At 37.6% G+C, this 16,254-nt stretch overlaps 1 protein-coding gene across 2 annotated transcripts in view; it reads left to right on the forward strand.

The window, feature by feature from the left end:
* EEF1E1 (eukaryotic translation elongation factor 1 epsilon 1) overlaps positions 1-14,643 on the forward strand; it is a 31,779-nt gene extending 17,136 nt beyond the window's left edge. The window contains exons 3-5 of one of the 2 annotated variants that reach the window (XM_028152453.2): positions 292-387; positions 12,806-12,937; positions 14,515-14,643. In XM_028152453.2, coding sequence (XP_028008254.2) covers positions 292-387; positions 12,806-12,937; positions 14,515-14,568 — 282 coding nt within the window. In that variant the 3' untranslated portion in view covers positions 14,569-14,643. Of the gene's footprint in view, positions 1-291; positions 388-10,118; positions 10,766-12,805; positions 12,938-14,514 lie in introns of those variants that run through there. The other variant, XM_008146127.3, reaches the window with a different exon arrangement.
* The last annotated feature ends 1,611 nt before the right edge of the window (positions 14,644-16,254 follow it).

The following is a 16,254-nucleotide window of genomic DNA, read 5'->3' on the forward strand; positions in this document are numbered from 1 at the left end:
TCCCCCCAAAAAAAATTTAGGCATGTGAAATCATCAGTTTGAATATCATTTTTTAATGTTTTCTTATTTCTTTAAAATAAGACTAACAATGTTTGTCCTATTTTTTAAAAAATGAGGTGATTATGATTTGTGATTTTGAATAAATTTGACTCTTTAATGTCAAAGATAATTTATTAAACTAAAATGTCATTACTGTGTTTTCTAATAGCCTTCTAAATGTTTTAAAATCAAATGATACAGTAGTTAACTTTAGTATTACTGTTTTAAATAAACATTTTGTTTTCTTTCTAGGATCTTAATTCATATCTTGAAGATAAAGTCTATCTTACAGGATATAACTTTACCTTAGCAGATATTGTTTTATACTATGGACTCCATCGCTTCATAGTGAGTATTTGAATAGTTATTGGTTTTTTTCCTATAATGTTCAGATGATTATATTTATTTGTCTTGAATTGAGTCATTTCAATTTTCAGTTTATCAAATGAAAATGAAAGGAATAGCCCTGGCTGGTTTGGCTCAGTGGATAGAGTGTCGGCCTGCGGACAGAAGGGTCCCAGGTTCGATTCCAGTCAAGGGCACATGCCTAGGTTGCAGGCTTGATCCCCAGTAGGGGGCGTGCAGGAGGCAGCCTGATCAATGATTCTCTCTCATTGATGTTTCTATCTCTCCCTCTCTCTTCCTCTCTGAAATTAATAAAAATATTTTTTTTTAAAATGAAAAGAATAATTTTTATACAAGGTACCTTATGCAAATACTTCTTCCGTACATCCATCAAACAATTGTTTCCTGTTTCTTGATCTGCTTGTTTCTTGTACTTGCTTCTGCTCCTCGTTGCAACTACTTCTCTTGCCACCTTTTGGACTTGATCGCCATCATCACCTGGACCCCACCTCTCCATCTTAATTCCAGTACCCCATGTTCTGTGCAACCTCCTATACTTAGCTCTTAATCTCTTACTCCCTAAATTCCATCATCGGAAGTCACCCCTTTCCTTTTTCTAACCTATATACTTTCTTCCCCATCCAAACTAGAGCCCCTTTTGTGTAACTTCCAACTACATCTATCCTTTTATTACAATATCTTCAGCTTCTTTGTTCCACTGTACACTCACCACCCTTTCCCTGTCAATCCCCAACTCTTGGTTAATCTAAATAGATGCCTTCAGTACTATATCCAGGCCAAGTTATGTTGGAGAAATTACACTAAGATTGGTACCACTATAAATTTATACTATTCAATTTCAGCCAGGCTGTAATACTGATCAGCTCTTTTATTCCTCCCAGGCACAATTTCAGACCTTTATTTTTGCCTCCCCCGTTTATCTTCAGTCATTATCACAGAGCCTTCCTCCCTTACTCAGATAGAAAATAGAGGCTAGCCTTTGACTATACTCACCTTTCAGCCTTTTCTATGTGTACATCCTTATTCATCTTGTCTTCTCTTTCTGGACTAAGAAAGAATCACCTTGCTATTGTCCTAGGCTAATCCACTCATCTGGCCTCTTACCTCAATTCCCTCTCTACCTTCTGCCCCTTTTCTGGATCTTGTCCCAAATTTTATATCCTTTCTTTCTCATATCTTCAATTTTTTCCTCTATCTGGTCAATCTCTTTACTTTAAATTGTTTCTCATCTTAAATTGTTTCCCATTTACAAACAATTATATGTCATTAACTATATAGGGACTGTTTCGTATGCTTTGTAGATGTTAACTCATTTAATCCATATAACAGCTCTGTGATATAGGTACTATTATCATTTCCATTTTACAGATGAAGTAACTGAGGCATAGAGAGGTCTGGTGTCTTCTTTGAGATCACCCAAGTGAATGGCAAAACCAGATGTGGAAACCAGGCAGTTAGGTTCAGAGTTTGTACGTTCTTACATCTCTGTCTAAAACCTCCTCCCAACATCCATCTTTCCCCTGTGGAAAAAGAACTCATATGTTTTTCTGTATTCTTTACCTCATGCATTCAATCAGTGAGGTCTTGTTTCTACCTCTCGGATGCCTCTGCCATGTGTCTATTTCTGTAATTCTAGATGACATTGCCCTAATTCTAGAATTCATTATGTTCTGTCTGAGCTATTGAAATGGCCTCCTGCAACCAATCACATCTTTTACAGTCCATCTTTATTGCTACTGAGGCTTTTTTTTTTTTTTTCACGAACATACCTTTTTCTTTCTTTCTTTTTTTTTAACATATATTTTTATTGATTTCAGAGAGGAAGGGAGAGGGAAAGAGAGATAGAAACATCAATGATGAGAGAGAATCATTGATTGGCTGTCTCCTGCATGCCCCGTACTGGGGATCAAGCCCACAACCCAGGCATGTGCCCTTGACCAGAATTGAACCTGGGACCTTTCAGCCCACAGGCTGATGCTCTATCCACTGAGCCAAACCGGCTGGGGCCCTTTTTCTTTCTTTCACTCCCTAGGACAGGAGACCCTTCTTCATGTGGCCCTGCCTCCCTTGCTAACCTCATTGTCATCATTCTCCCCACACGCCTCTCTGAGCCATAATGTACTCCCTGAGGTCTCCTCAGTCTTTGCTCTGTCTGCTCAGTGTCCTTGCACTGCTCCTCTCTTTTGCTACTTGGCCTAGCCTTTATCTTCCTCCCAAATTGATTTGTATTTCATCAAGAATCACTCAGTTCTAGCACTAATTTCCTGATGAAGTCTTCTTGGGCTCCTAAAGCATATTCAAGTACTCTTTCCTCTGTTTCTTTTTGTACTTCGAAGGCTATCTCAGTTCTGGCTTGTTTTATTTTTTACTGTTAACTCTTCGTGAAAAATTTCTCTGTCTTTTATATTATAAACTGCTTGAGTTAGATGTAGCAATTCATATTTGTAGCACCACTATGTGACATAACTCCTGATATGTGTATGTAGTCTGTCCTCTCCTCCATAAACATTGAAGAACATAATTCACATATCTCATGTTTTTCAGAGTTTTATGTATATTTTCTCATTGTATCTCATAGCTCTGAAAGAGAGAAGACTAGTTGAATTGTCCTCCTGTTACAGAGAAGGAAACGAATGCTTAGGAATATCGAGTACTTTATACAAAAAGATATAGCTCAGGTTTTGGAAGGGCCAAGGAAAACTCCGTATTCTGGCAGAGCTGTAATTCCTCCATTTGGGTTTACATGACTTATGAAGCACTATTTCGCTAAGATACCTAAGTGATTGTGTTAAGTTCTATAACATTATTATTGTAATGGCCTGGTCTGATCCTTAATTCAGCATAGTACTCTTAATTATTATAAGTTTACTTAATAAGAGCTTACTATGTGTGGCCATTATTCTATACTGGAGAGACATAAAAGAAGTGTAAAACTATTTTCAAGCAATTTTTAATCTCATTGAAGAGATAAGACTTTTTTATAGATTTTTAGGAATATAGAGGGAGAGAGAGAAAGATGGATCAGAGAGAAACATTGATGGGCTTCCTCCTGCGCACCCCTTACCCCTTACTGGGGATTGAGCCCACAACCGGGCTTGTGCCCTGACTAGGAATTGAACCAATGACCTCTTGGTTCATGGGTTGAAGACCAGCTACTGAGTCACACCAGCTGGGCAAGACTCTTTTACTTGAAAACAATTAGTGAATAAGAGAAAATGGAATCTAGTGCTTATTTCTGATCAGAATATTAAGTGACCAATTAAAAAGACATTTAAAGAAAAGTAGAATGTAGAATCATGAAATTATCAGAAAAATATGTTGACTTTGAATAGCTTTGGCTCTCCGAGGAAATATTTATTGTTTTAGAAAACTTACGATAAGTTTGACTAAATATTGCTTGTAAGTAGGATGACCATATAATTTATTATCCAAACCACCAATTTTGTCAGTGACATTGGGGCTATTAGTAATTATACTGGTACAACAGGAATAAGTGGATTGAATGTTCCCCACACTTAAAAGGAGTAAGATTCATTTTAAAGCAAAATGAGATTGAAGAGAATCGTGTCATATTTCTCTTTGACCTCTTCAGCTCTTAGCACAATGCCTTGTGCAGCTAAATGCTAGTTGACATTAGCAGTATTTAGCAATCTCTTTATATTTCCTGTTTTAGGTTGCATAACTTTATAGTGAAAGTATAAGCTTTAATTGTATCTATATATATAAAAGCCTAAGTGACTGAATGACCGGTCGACTGGTCGCTATGATGTGCACTGATCACCAGGGGCCACCCCGCTCAATGAAGGAGCTGCCCCCTGGTGGTCAGTGTGCTCCCACCGCCAACCGCCCAAGGCCTGCCAACCTCCCGTGGTCCTTACCCGCAGCCCGCCAACCCCAAACGGCCCCAATTGCCGGCCAGGCCGAGGGACCCCACCCATGCAAGAATTCATGCACCGGGCCTCTAGTACTTCAATATAATTAAATCTAAAGTATTTAAATGTGAAGGCAGTTTAAGTAGAGATGAAATACTTTGATCATACCAGCCTCTTTCTATTCCATTCTGATTCAAAATATGTTAGTAGTTTTTGTTTTTTTGTTTTTTATCTCATTTTGAAGTGTAAAAAGCCTCCAGGTAAAGAGAGCTTGCTATTAAGGTATCTATCTCCTGGTGTAAACCCAGGAGTCTTTCAACCTGGGGAAGTGCATAACTTGATTTGAATTAGACTATGCTGCTGTGAGCAAAGCTACCTTATAGAAAGGACCAAGAATGATTTATATAAAACAATAACAACATACTGTCATTTTAAATACATATTTAAATGTGGCATTACTTAATTTTAAAGTTAATATTATAGAGGTGCCATCTCTAATTCTATGTGATGCTTCTCAACAGGCTAACAAAGGCCTGTCAGGACCCTCGTGAGATCTGGCTTTGTTAGCATCAAGCTTTTGTTCAGAAGGACAGTGTTTCTTCCATGTAATTTAAAAAAAAAAAAGATAATGAAGTATAACTCTTGCAAACCAAGTGTATATTTACATTTTTCTCTCTTCTGGCTTACGCAGGTCATGCAATAGGGAAAGGAATACTCTGAGAAGGAGGGAGCTTGTGTGGAATTTCTTTGCCAGCAGAGTGAACAAGGTCATAATTTCATAATGCAAAATATTCATAGCACCAGCTGCAGAATTATTTAATTATGGATCTAGGTGCCTTCCAGAGCATTTGGTTTTTTTTTTTGTTTTTTGTTTTTTGTTTTTTAATATATATTTTATTGATTTTTTTACAGAGAGGAAGCGAGAGGGATAGAGAGTTAGAAACATCGATGAGGGAGAAACATCGATCAGCTGCCTCCTGCACACCCCCCACTGGGGATGTGCCCGCAACCAAGGTACATGCCCTTGACCGGAATCGAACCTGGGACCCTTGAGTCCGCAGGCCGACGCTCTATCCACTGAGCCAAACCGGCTAGGGCCAGAGCATTTGGTTTTTAAGCAGAGTAGTGTTTCATTCAATGCTGCATGTTAAAACTAGGGTTACATTGACAATACTTAATGATCTGGACCTATTTATAGTTCCTATTTGAAATGTATATCCACTTTATATGTAGTGACTAGCATATTGCAATTAAGGATATTATGCTTACTTTTTAAAAACATAATTGAGTGGAATAATATATAAGTTAACCATCCTTTTGTGTTCATAAAATGAGTTCATAACCAAACCATCTCTCCCACCCTGGTCCAAGTACAGACAAAGTACATGGGAGAAATAAATACTTTCTCAAGCAACAGGCCTCACAGACTAAAACCTGTACTGTGACAGAATTGCACTGTTGTGTTAACTGACATCTTGTTGAGTTAGGTGTAAATATACCCACATGAGGAAAAAAATAATTACTAGATATTAAATTCAGGCAGAGTAGATGTAAAGTTCAGATTGGCTACCTGCTCAAATTCATCAGACAGTTTCCCGTGCTCTGTTTTGGCAGTATACTTAGTTTTGCCCTCATTCTTTCATTTGTTTGTTCATGTTATTGAATACTTAAAATATAATCAGTGCTGTGTACAAAACAGCAGTCAGGAAAGTCTTCAAATAATCTTACTGTATTTTGTTTCATTGTGAGCCCAATTTTAGTTGTGGCCGACTTACTCTAATTCTAAGATCTGATCTATCTAAATTCTCTTTGAGGAATAATACGTTGTTCTTCCTTTGTTAAACTGCCAGTTAGTGTGGCTGTTTATTATCACATCAGTGACTCATTGCTTTCTTAAACTGATTTCACTAGTAGATAGCAGTCCCTATGAGCAGACTGTTTCTCAAGATTATTATAATCCTTTGTAACATTATGTGCTGCTTGAGTATAAGATTATTATCTGCTAAAATCCATTTGTTTTGAAGTTCGGAACACCGATGGAGATATGCTGTTCTTTTAGAAAGAAAGGAAAAGTAAAAGAAATAGCTGCAAAGCAGTCCAGGACTGCTGGCCATAAAGCATGTCTCAAAGGCAGCAGGGTGCCAGTTGGAAAGGTAGCAAACCAGCATTTCTCCCTGATCTGGAATGAGTTCCTTCAAGTGTTTCTCACATGTCTTCATGGAAAATTAATGACTAAGAATATTATCTGTTTGGCTTTAAAGTTAAAACTAGTTATAGAGTGCCAATAGAAATAAAAAAGGAATGGCTAAGAAGGGAGAGCCAAGCATCACTGTAGACACACTGGCATGTAGACCAATAAGAGGCAGGAAGTAGTAACTAGAACAATTGCATTGTGTTTCCTGTTGTACAAAGTGGGGGTGGGGACCCAAACTAGTCCACTAGGAGGGGATGAGGGAAAATCAGTGTTATAAGTAAAATAGTTGATGGGGATCCCATCCAAAATGTTCTAATTAAAGTTTCGTGCAGAGAATCTGTTTATTTACTGTAAGTTCAAAAGTAGATAGGCCACTGAAAAGGTAGCAAAGGAAGCACATTGAGGTCAGTCATAATTTTCTCAGACTCAAGGGACAAGCTCCAAAGTTTAAACCAAAAGGAGGTTAAGTGGTGACTTGATCATTTTAGGAAAGCTCTGTGTATTTCTAGCAAAGTTTTCTGAGGGAAAATGAACACATTTGCATTCTCTAAAATAGATCATCTGGTTTAAAATCATTAGAATAAAATGTTAGACAAAGTTTAAGGTCTTGGAATAAAAACAGTTTTATACTGTGGGTCTGTTATAATCCTTACACTAGAGACTCTAAATATGAAAGTTTTAAGTTGAAGAATATTGATTTGCTGTGTTATGGCTTGTTATTGTTTTAAATAATGAGCCTGGTAGCAGCATATGCTAGTCCTCTGAGAGCAGACGCTGCTGTTCTGAAATGTAAATAGTGAAAATACATTGCCCTCTTTACCGTTTCAAAGTCTGCAAGAGCAACTTGAATATAGATCAACAAGCAGTTGTACATAATTGTTTGGGATTGCTTTCTTCTTAGTGCAGTTTAATTCATTTTGAAAAATAACATCTCACAAAATGGCCGAGTGGAGATTTTTTACAAGAAAGAGTTCTGGAGAGACTAAATTGCAAGAAAGTGTTCAGATTTGAATGATCATGAAACCAACCCGGAGTATAACTTGTTTTTCTGTTTACTTTAACTATCGGTAAAGAGGTTTGCTGGAGTTGATTTTGAATTTTATTTATTTATTTAAGAAAATTCACCCCCGTTTCTTACTAGATTTGCAGCTATGTTTACTAGTGATTGAGCTTCTAAAAAAAATCTTATATTTTCTTTCTAAATCAGTGGTGAAGTTTACATATGGTAAAGAGTTAGAAAAAAGCCCTAGCCGGTTTGGCTCAGTGGATAGAGCGTCGGCCTGCGGACTCAAGGGTCCCGGGTTCAATTCCAGTCAAGGGCATGTACCTTGGTTGCGGGCACATACCCAGTGGGGAGTGTGCAGGAGGCAGCTAATTGATGTTTCTCTCTCATAGATGTTTCTGATTTTCTATCCCTCTCCCTCTCTATAAAAAATCAATAAAATATATTTTTTTAAAAAGAGTTAGAAAAAGAACCAAAAAGTTCTTTTATAAAATGCTTTACCTTTTGAAATATAGATGGATATTTAGTTTATTCCACAATGTGTGTTTAAGCGCCTCCTGTGCACAGCACACCAGACAAGAATAACATAATTCCTACATGTGAAACCATGACATCTCGTTTAACAAAAAGTACCTTTTGCATAAAAAAGACATTCTTGACCAATTTTTTTGACACGTGTTAATTTTTTTTAATCTCTGTGCCATGGATTAACTAAATTGTAGGTGAAACAGTTATAGTAGCATATGTCTGATAACTAGATGCAACCTTACACCCCCTGAAACAAGATGAGTATCCTATATAATAAAAGGCTAATATGCAAATCGACCGAATGGCAGAACGACCAGTCACTATGACGCACACTGACCACCAGGGGGCAGACACCCAATGCAGGAGCTGCTCCCTGGTGGTCAGTGCACTCCCACAGGGGGAGTGCCGCTCAGCCAGAAGCCAGGCTCATGGCTGGCAAGTGCAGCAGCGGTGGCGGGAAGCTGGCAGTCAGACATCCCCCTAGGGCTCCCGGACTGCGAGAGGGCACAGGCCGCCCAGTGCACGAATTTCATGCATTGGGCCTCTAGTATTTTTATAATTTGCTATAGCAGCTTGTATGTGGGACTTAAACCCAAACTTAAATTCTTATGTAACAAAAGCAGTGAGACTCTCACTGCTAATAATTTAAGTAAACTGGGCCAACAGAGATAGTTGAGACCACCAAAGATAATGTTACAATAGTATCCTGATGTCATAACGGCAAAAAGGAAGGCAGGATAACTTGCATCAGTTTTTCTTATTTGCCTTGTAGTAAACATAAAATGGAAATAGGATTTCACTGAAACACTTATTGAGAAAATACTGTGTGTCTGTCCTTTTATTGCTAATATTATTTGTGTTCTGTATTAATAATTGCATACTAGAGTGATTTATCCTTCCGTTATTTTGACCCAGTAACTTAACAGAATATTTTCCTATAAGCACAAGTATGTATATGCTAAATTCTGAGCAGACATGGGACGTCCATCTCACTTAAAGTACCTTCCAATAAGCACACTGCTAATGGGTTTGAACCCAGAAGGGTGACTGAGGTGTTTTTCTTTGTTTAAGCATGCATGTCAGTTTTACAGAGACGTACAATATCTGTTAACTGAATGCTGAATTTACAACAGCAGATGGAACTGCACTACTTTTACATGGGTCATGGCTGTGAGTTATTGCCCTATTGGCTTTCTCTTTACCTGACAACTCTTCATGATTCCAATCTAAGATTTGTCTTAGAGAAAAGACTGTAAGTCCCCTACTTTGGATTTTGAGCCCAGTGAAATGATTGTCATGAACTGTTATTATTGCATCTTTCTCCAGCCAAATCTCTGGGCATTCTTATAGCTTGAAAGTAAATTCAGTGAACTGTTGTGTTACATCCACTGAAGATAGAGTTTAGTTTTATTGCAAACAGAATTTAGAAGGTCTATTGTCCATCTGAGGCACTTGCCACTGGAAATAGCTCTTCCTTCTTTGTAGTAAGCAGTGATCACTTAAAATTAAATGGGTCATTGTCTTCTTTAGTGAATTTTTTCCCCCAGAGTTCAATAAAAAGAACCAGTAGTCCACATATGTATACACCAACCATCTATAGCCAGCTATCTATCTATCTATCTATTATCTATCATCTATCTAATCTATCTATTATCTATCATCTATCTAATGAGTTTACTTAGTATTCCCTTGTTAAGTTGTTAAATGCCAATAAACCTTTTTTTTTTTTTTTTTTTTTGAGTGGTGTGCTGAAAAATATTAGAGAAAGAGAACCATATCTTAGTCTCTTGGAAGCAATTCTCTTTTTTCTCCTGTTTTCCTTTCTAATAAAGTAAAAAACAAACTCTTTGGGCTTCCAGATCCTGAGTTAATGTAAAATTGGCATTTGTTGAAAACTCCAGATCTCCTTAGAAAGCATATCTAGTTTTGAATTGAACATAAAAGCATTAAACAAATGGATAATTCTTCTAAGTGGCTAAAAGTTTTCACTCCTATCTGGACACGTTGGTTTGAGAACTGGGTTTCCCCCCCCAGTTTCTATCTCCTATTCAGATGATATTAATAGTTGTGCTTATGTAATGCCTGTGTTGTGTATGTGTTTTTAATCTCTATTTAGGTTGACCTGACAGTTCAAGAAAAGGAGAAATATCTTAATGTGTCTCGCTGGTTTTGTCACATTCAGCATTATCCAGGCATCAGGCAACATCTGTCTAGTGTTGTCTTCATCAAGAACAGACTGTATACAAATTCCCACTAGAAGCTACCCATGCCGTGCAGAAGAGATATTAAAAATATTTTAAATGGAAAGTGTATTCTGGACCAGAGGGCTAATGTAAATTGATATGCAGTCATTTTTTATTTGCTGAAGTTGATAGAATTTTTAAAGTATAAACATGTCTGAATGTATTATTTTTTTCTTTAGTTGAAATTTTGCAATTTTTAATGTAAAAATTCAACTGCTATCAAAACTTGAGTTAAGATCAAGTTATAAATCAATTTGTTTATATAGATGATATTTATTTTAATAAAAGTTGCAAATCAGTGGCTTAATTTAAAAAAAAAAACATTAGTCCTTTTAATGATTGACCTATTTGGCTACTTATTAACCTATCATATTTTAAAATGCATTTTCCCCCTATGAATATTTATCCTTTGTTTGTTTATTAAGGTCTATAATAAATTGTGCCAAGGATAGAGAAAGGGAAGACAGATGTGTTTGTTTTCAAATATTTATGTGAACCAGTAAATGTGGTTGAAAAAGTCTTGTTTTGTTTGCTTATTTCTTTTCTGTAGTCATTATTCATTGAAGTGAAACTAACTACTGAACTGCCCTAGAGGGAACTAGAATAAGATTCATTCTCTTGAGTTAATGGTTCTTTTGTTGTTGTTGAACTTAGTGGAATATGCAGTAGATAAAAAGAGATGGGAAATTCCTACTATCCCACTAATTTGGGGCTAGATAACTACTAGATTAAAATTAAAAGCCAGCTTTCATAGAAAGGCTGCTGTTGAAGCAATATGTAAAGAACAAAGAGACACTTTAACAAATCTATACAATGTATAACTCTTATTGGCTGATTAAATAATCATTTATTGAGAACTAAAGAACTTATATTTCCAAATAAGAAAAATGAAGTCTTCTAGCACTTGACTGTTTAATGCTAGTTAATATTTTGGTTTTGATGCTGAATCTAAGTACTAGTATACGAATCAAAGGTCAGGTAGAAAGCAGGATAGGAAATAGCATTCACATTATGCCTCACTGCTATGAATTATTCCTGTCCTCACACTGCTCTTCTCCCCCTGGCCTGCAGGTCAGCAGGACAGACAGGGTAGACAAGAGATGGGCTACCCAGCCTTCCCATCCCAACCATTTCATTTTTTTTCCCTTCAGTTTAGGTCTGCTGTGAGGAAAGGGTAGAAGACACCTAATTTCTTTGCCAACTGTCCCTTCTTCCCACTTCTACCTTGTGAGTCTTAACCCTCTGAATCCTTACATCTGTTAACCAGTTCTTTATTGAAGTGCACAGCATTGTTTCAACAGATGTTACCCAGTGTTACTATGGGCCAAGACTTCCCTCTAGCAACTTAGATCTTACTGAATAAGGAGATGGCATAAATATGAAGGCCTGGCTCCTGCAAAGGTTAGATATTGCTCTCAGTGTCTAAATCGAAACAATTCATTTCTCATAGAAATGCTGCTGTGCATCATGGTCATTTCTGTCATGTACCTCTCTGCCTGAAATGCCCTTTGCCCTTCACTTGAAGGCCTCATCAGTATTCAGCTTGCTCATGTTTTCCTGAAAGTCAAGTCTGTTAAGACCCGTCGACCCATCTCTCCCTGCCCTTGTTTCTGGCACCAATGGCATTGTACTATTTTTTATTATATGTCTCTTCCACCAAACTGTTAATTCCCTGAAAGCAGAGATCCCTTTTTTCTTTGCATATCCAGCCCTCAAAACAGTGACTGGCACACAACAGCAGATGCTCAATGCGTGCTTGTTGAAAGAATGTAGTATTCTTTAAAGTCCATTTTGAGCTGACAAGAAAAGTGAAAGTGTGAATTGAAATTAGAGACAGCTGTGTAGAGCACAAAACCCAAATAACTAAAGCAGGTTGTTTTTCTCTCATGTAAATGAGCATGAGACAGTCCACAGTTGGCATTCCACCCCCAGCTCCCATCTTTCTTCATACTGAACAAGTAGTGTTCTTTCTCAAGTTTAACTTATGGACCAAGATGGCTATCAGAGCTCCAGACAAGTCCATAATCAAGACCCAGAGAAAGAGGAAGAGAAGAAGGACAAAAAGACTCCTTTCAAAACTAAGTCCTGGAAGTCCTATTCAGCAATATCTACTTATATCTGGCATCCCTGCTGGGACAGAGTCTAGAAATATAGTCCTTTACCCCCTACACGGCCATCCAGATCAAGCCTATGCCCTGCCAATAAGGAAGAAGGGGAAAAGGGACACTGAGTAGGCGACTAGCTGGCTCTGTCCCAGTAAATAGTGTTTGGGAAAATGCCTCTGAATGCCAAATCAACTTTTAAAATAATTTTTATTAGTACATTGTTAACATTCCATGGATTACTAATTTGCAAAGAATTAGAATACAATAAATACTTTTCACTGACTATAATTTTCATGATTCAGAAGTTATTTCAGGATCCCACAATATTCAGTTATCAGGAACATCTGTTAATGTGCACTTTTAGTAACAACAACAATAATAGCTAACTTATTGGCATGTAGTATGTATCAGGCAGCATTTTAAGTGAATTCACTAATTTTATCCCCTTTTTGCAGATAATGAAAATTGCCTACGGTCACACAACCAGTGTCAAGGGGCTGGGATTCAGACAAGTGTCTGGCTCAAACTTAACCTGTAATCCACTTTATTGGTGTACCAGTAAAGTTCTGCTTAATCAATTTGTGAAGGTAGTTTTTAACCAACTTTAGAAAAAAGCTGCCTAGACACTGAATAAAGTGTGTGTGTGTGTGTGTGAGTGTGTGTGTGTGTGTGTATCTTCAGGAATAAATGCGATGGTTACACAACTCTGAATGTACTAAAACCTACTGACTTGTACACTTTAAATGGGTGAATGTTTATAATATGGGAATTATAGCACAAAAACAGTGTTTTTAAAAAGGAGTGGAGTCAAATACTTCAACCACACCATGTATTATGAGACGTTGGATGAGTCAGTGCACATGAAATTCCTCTTAAGAAAAAGAAATAAAGATGACTGATTTTATGGTTTTTTTAAATTTGCAATGGCCATATAAGCATTACCTAGCGCCATGCCTAGCACACAGAAAGTGATCGATAAAAGATCGATTTTTTAAGGTCAAATTCTTAAACTAATTCTCTAGTTTTTTCCCCACCTATCATCCCTGAGGCACCTGCTCAGTGTAAGCCTATCTGAGATAAGATAACTTAGCCGAGTATCTTGCGAATTTTACTAAAGCATTAATTGGTCAATTTGCTGACCAGTTTTAAAGTCTCTGGTCCTCACATCTTTCAAGCTGTTGAAAAATGGACCATATTGTTTTTCGTCTTTTCTAAAATATCAATGACACTCCTCTGAAACAAAGTGGGGCCATCTTTGTCCATGTTATCCTTCTACAAAGTAGATGCCCTTTTCTAAGCATTTTCTTTCTATAATTCCCAAAAGCCTGTGGCAGTGGTCATTCAGTAATACCTCAGATATTTATTTAGCATCTACTATGTATCAGACACTGTGCGAGGCCCTGGGAATAACACTATTACATCTTTGCCTTCAGAGAGTTTACAATCCAGTGGTCTGTGAGCAGATTCCTGAAATGTGAAGCATTCTTTGCAACATTACCAGCCACTCAACATTCTTTGAAAGTAAATAAATATAACCAAGTGCCATTTACTGAGTGTGTTCTATGTTATGGGCTCTATACCAGACACTTGACAACAATCTTATTATCTCATGTTAGTTTAGGAAATTGGGGGGCGGGGGGGACTAACCCACATGCTAACTAACATCTCAGGCCATGGCTGGAGTGAATGAGAATCATGCAATTTCAGAGTTAGAGCTCATAATCTGCCACCATGTTATGCCCTGGAGTTGATTTGACTCCCCTGACTAGACACTTGGCCTTACCTCCCTCTTCCACAGACAAAAGATCCCAAATAAAAAAAGATCATAATTTTTCTTACTTAAATACTGGTTGTAAAACAAATAGAAATAATAGAACTGCAAGCAATATCAAAAGGCCATGTGTCTTTAGGCACAGTTATACCCAAAGCATCTAAGATGTCATGAAGTATTTTGTGGAATTCTGTGGTTGTAAATCTCAAGTAGCTGCTGCCACAGTACAGTAAAAAAAAGTGACATAACTTCAAAAATGACATAATCATCCCTAATGACCTGATTTCCCAGTTTAAACTGCCCTATCTCCATGCAGATTCAGCCTAAGGCCATGGCACTGAGATTTTTAACAGTCATGTGAACATTCTCACTTTTACTTCCTGTTAAATATAGGTCCTCCATTGGCTCCACCCAGTCATACCTGAAGCTAGTAAAGAGGCGTGTTAGGTCTCCTGCAGGGAAGCAGTAACAGAATAAATGGGAAGAACACCATGGCTGGCGCATCATCGAGAGCCCTGCTGAAAGGCCTTCCAGAATAGCTTCAAGTTGTGTTGTTAGGAAAGAATAAAACTCTTATAATCAGGTACATCTGTTCATGTACATCACACCAAAGGTTAATTACACAAGTAATTTGTTTATTGACAAGTAGACAATTTAGAATTGTAAATTGTGTTAAAATTGTAATTGTATAAGTGGTAAGTAGGCAAATTAGAGTTATTGTTAAGTACAGCTTTTTCATTTATGTAGTTTGCTAACATTTTACATTATTTCTTTGAAAAAAATTAGGTGTTACATGAACTTTAATATTAATCTAGTTTTGGGAGAGATGTAGTGGTTTAATGGATTAAAGCATTTAGCTTTTTACCCCAGAGAGCAGTGTTTCTTCTTTCTCTCCCTAATTAGATAATCTGCTCCTACCCATTACCAGGCCACTAAATTTCAAATTCTCCATACACCCGAGCAGGCTGCTACATATCTGGCCATCTTAATTTTAGTCTTGATTTATGGGAGCTGAATTACATTCCCAACTCTTCCTGGAGCTCCAGGTGAAGTTTATTGCAAAAGCAGTGGGGAAAAAGTTGCCATCATATATCTCTCTTGCCTGGGCAGAGCTTTTAGATACACGAGGGGCTCTATATCCCACTGCTCCATGCCTTGTATGCTGGATTTATAACACTGTGAAGCCCAGCTCTAGGGTTACATACGGGCATATCAGAGATGAGATGGGGAATTTGATTTTGCAATAATGATTACTTGTTGCTGGAGTCCACATTCCTGCAGGCTCTGCCTTTATTCCCCATACTGCTGGTGAATAAAACTCATTCCAACTGCTACCTAATCTAGTGAAACTCATCTTTCACTTCTGAGGCAAAAAAAAAAAGGTAGACAGGAAGTCAGGAGATTTTGAGATGTTGGCAGTTTTTACTATTGTGTCTCAAGGATATCTATGTTCCTATTAGCACAGTTCTTTTAGGAATGTTTTAATCTTTTAAACTTTCATTTCTTTGTGGGAAGAATAAAAGCTTTGCATCTTTTCCAACTTGGTGAGTTGATTTGATGGCTTATTCATGCTGTCGCTTCCGCTTCAAAGAGGCTGGGCCCCTAGGGCTAGCCAATTGTATTATGGATTCTGCAGATTTGGCTTTCCATTCCTGCTGGGTGTCATCTGTCCTCACAGTCTTGCAGTGGATAATTTTTGTCCTCTCTAACATCATCTGAGAAATTTGTGCCTGGCAGGCCTGTCTGTCCAAGTTAAGCTTGAAATAAAGTAGCCACACAACTAATTGGACAAGACATAGCTCTAAACAATAAGGCCACAGGCTTGCTTTGACCAATACCACAAACTTCCAGCCATTTGATTACAAATTCCGAAGTTTCTTTGGTGCAGTCCATGAACTAGCGTCTTTGGGTAATTTTAAGTTATCCTTCCTCCACTGCCCCATTCTCCTGACCTGCAAAATACACAAACACACACACCTTCATCCTTATTTTAATGGGCCTTAGAGGTTTTTAACCCTCTGGTTGGCTTCACCAGCCTTGCAGTTCCTGCCTGTTTTCAGCATTTGACGCAAGCCCTTGTTGCTTGGATGAAAGAACTCTGGAGTTAACTATCATTGTCAGAAGTTTGGGGAG

Source organism: Eptesicus fuscus, chromosome 9 (assembly GCF_027574615.1).
Source record: "Eptesicus fuscus isolate TK198812 chromosome 9, DD_ASM_mEF_20220401, whole genome shotgun sequence".
Taxonomy (NCBI): Eukaryota; Metazoa; Chordata; class Mammalia; order Chiroptera; family Vespertilionidae; genus Eptesicus; species Eptesicus fuscus.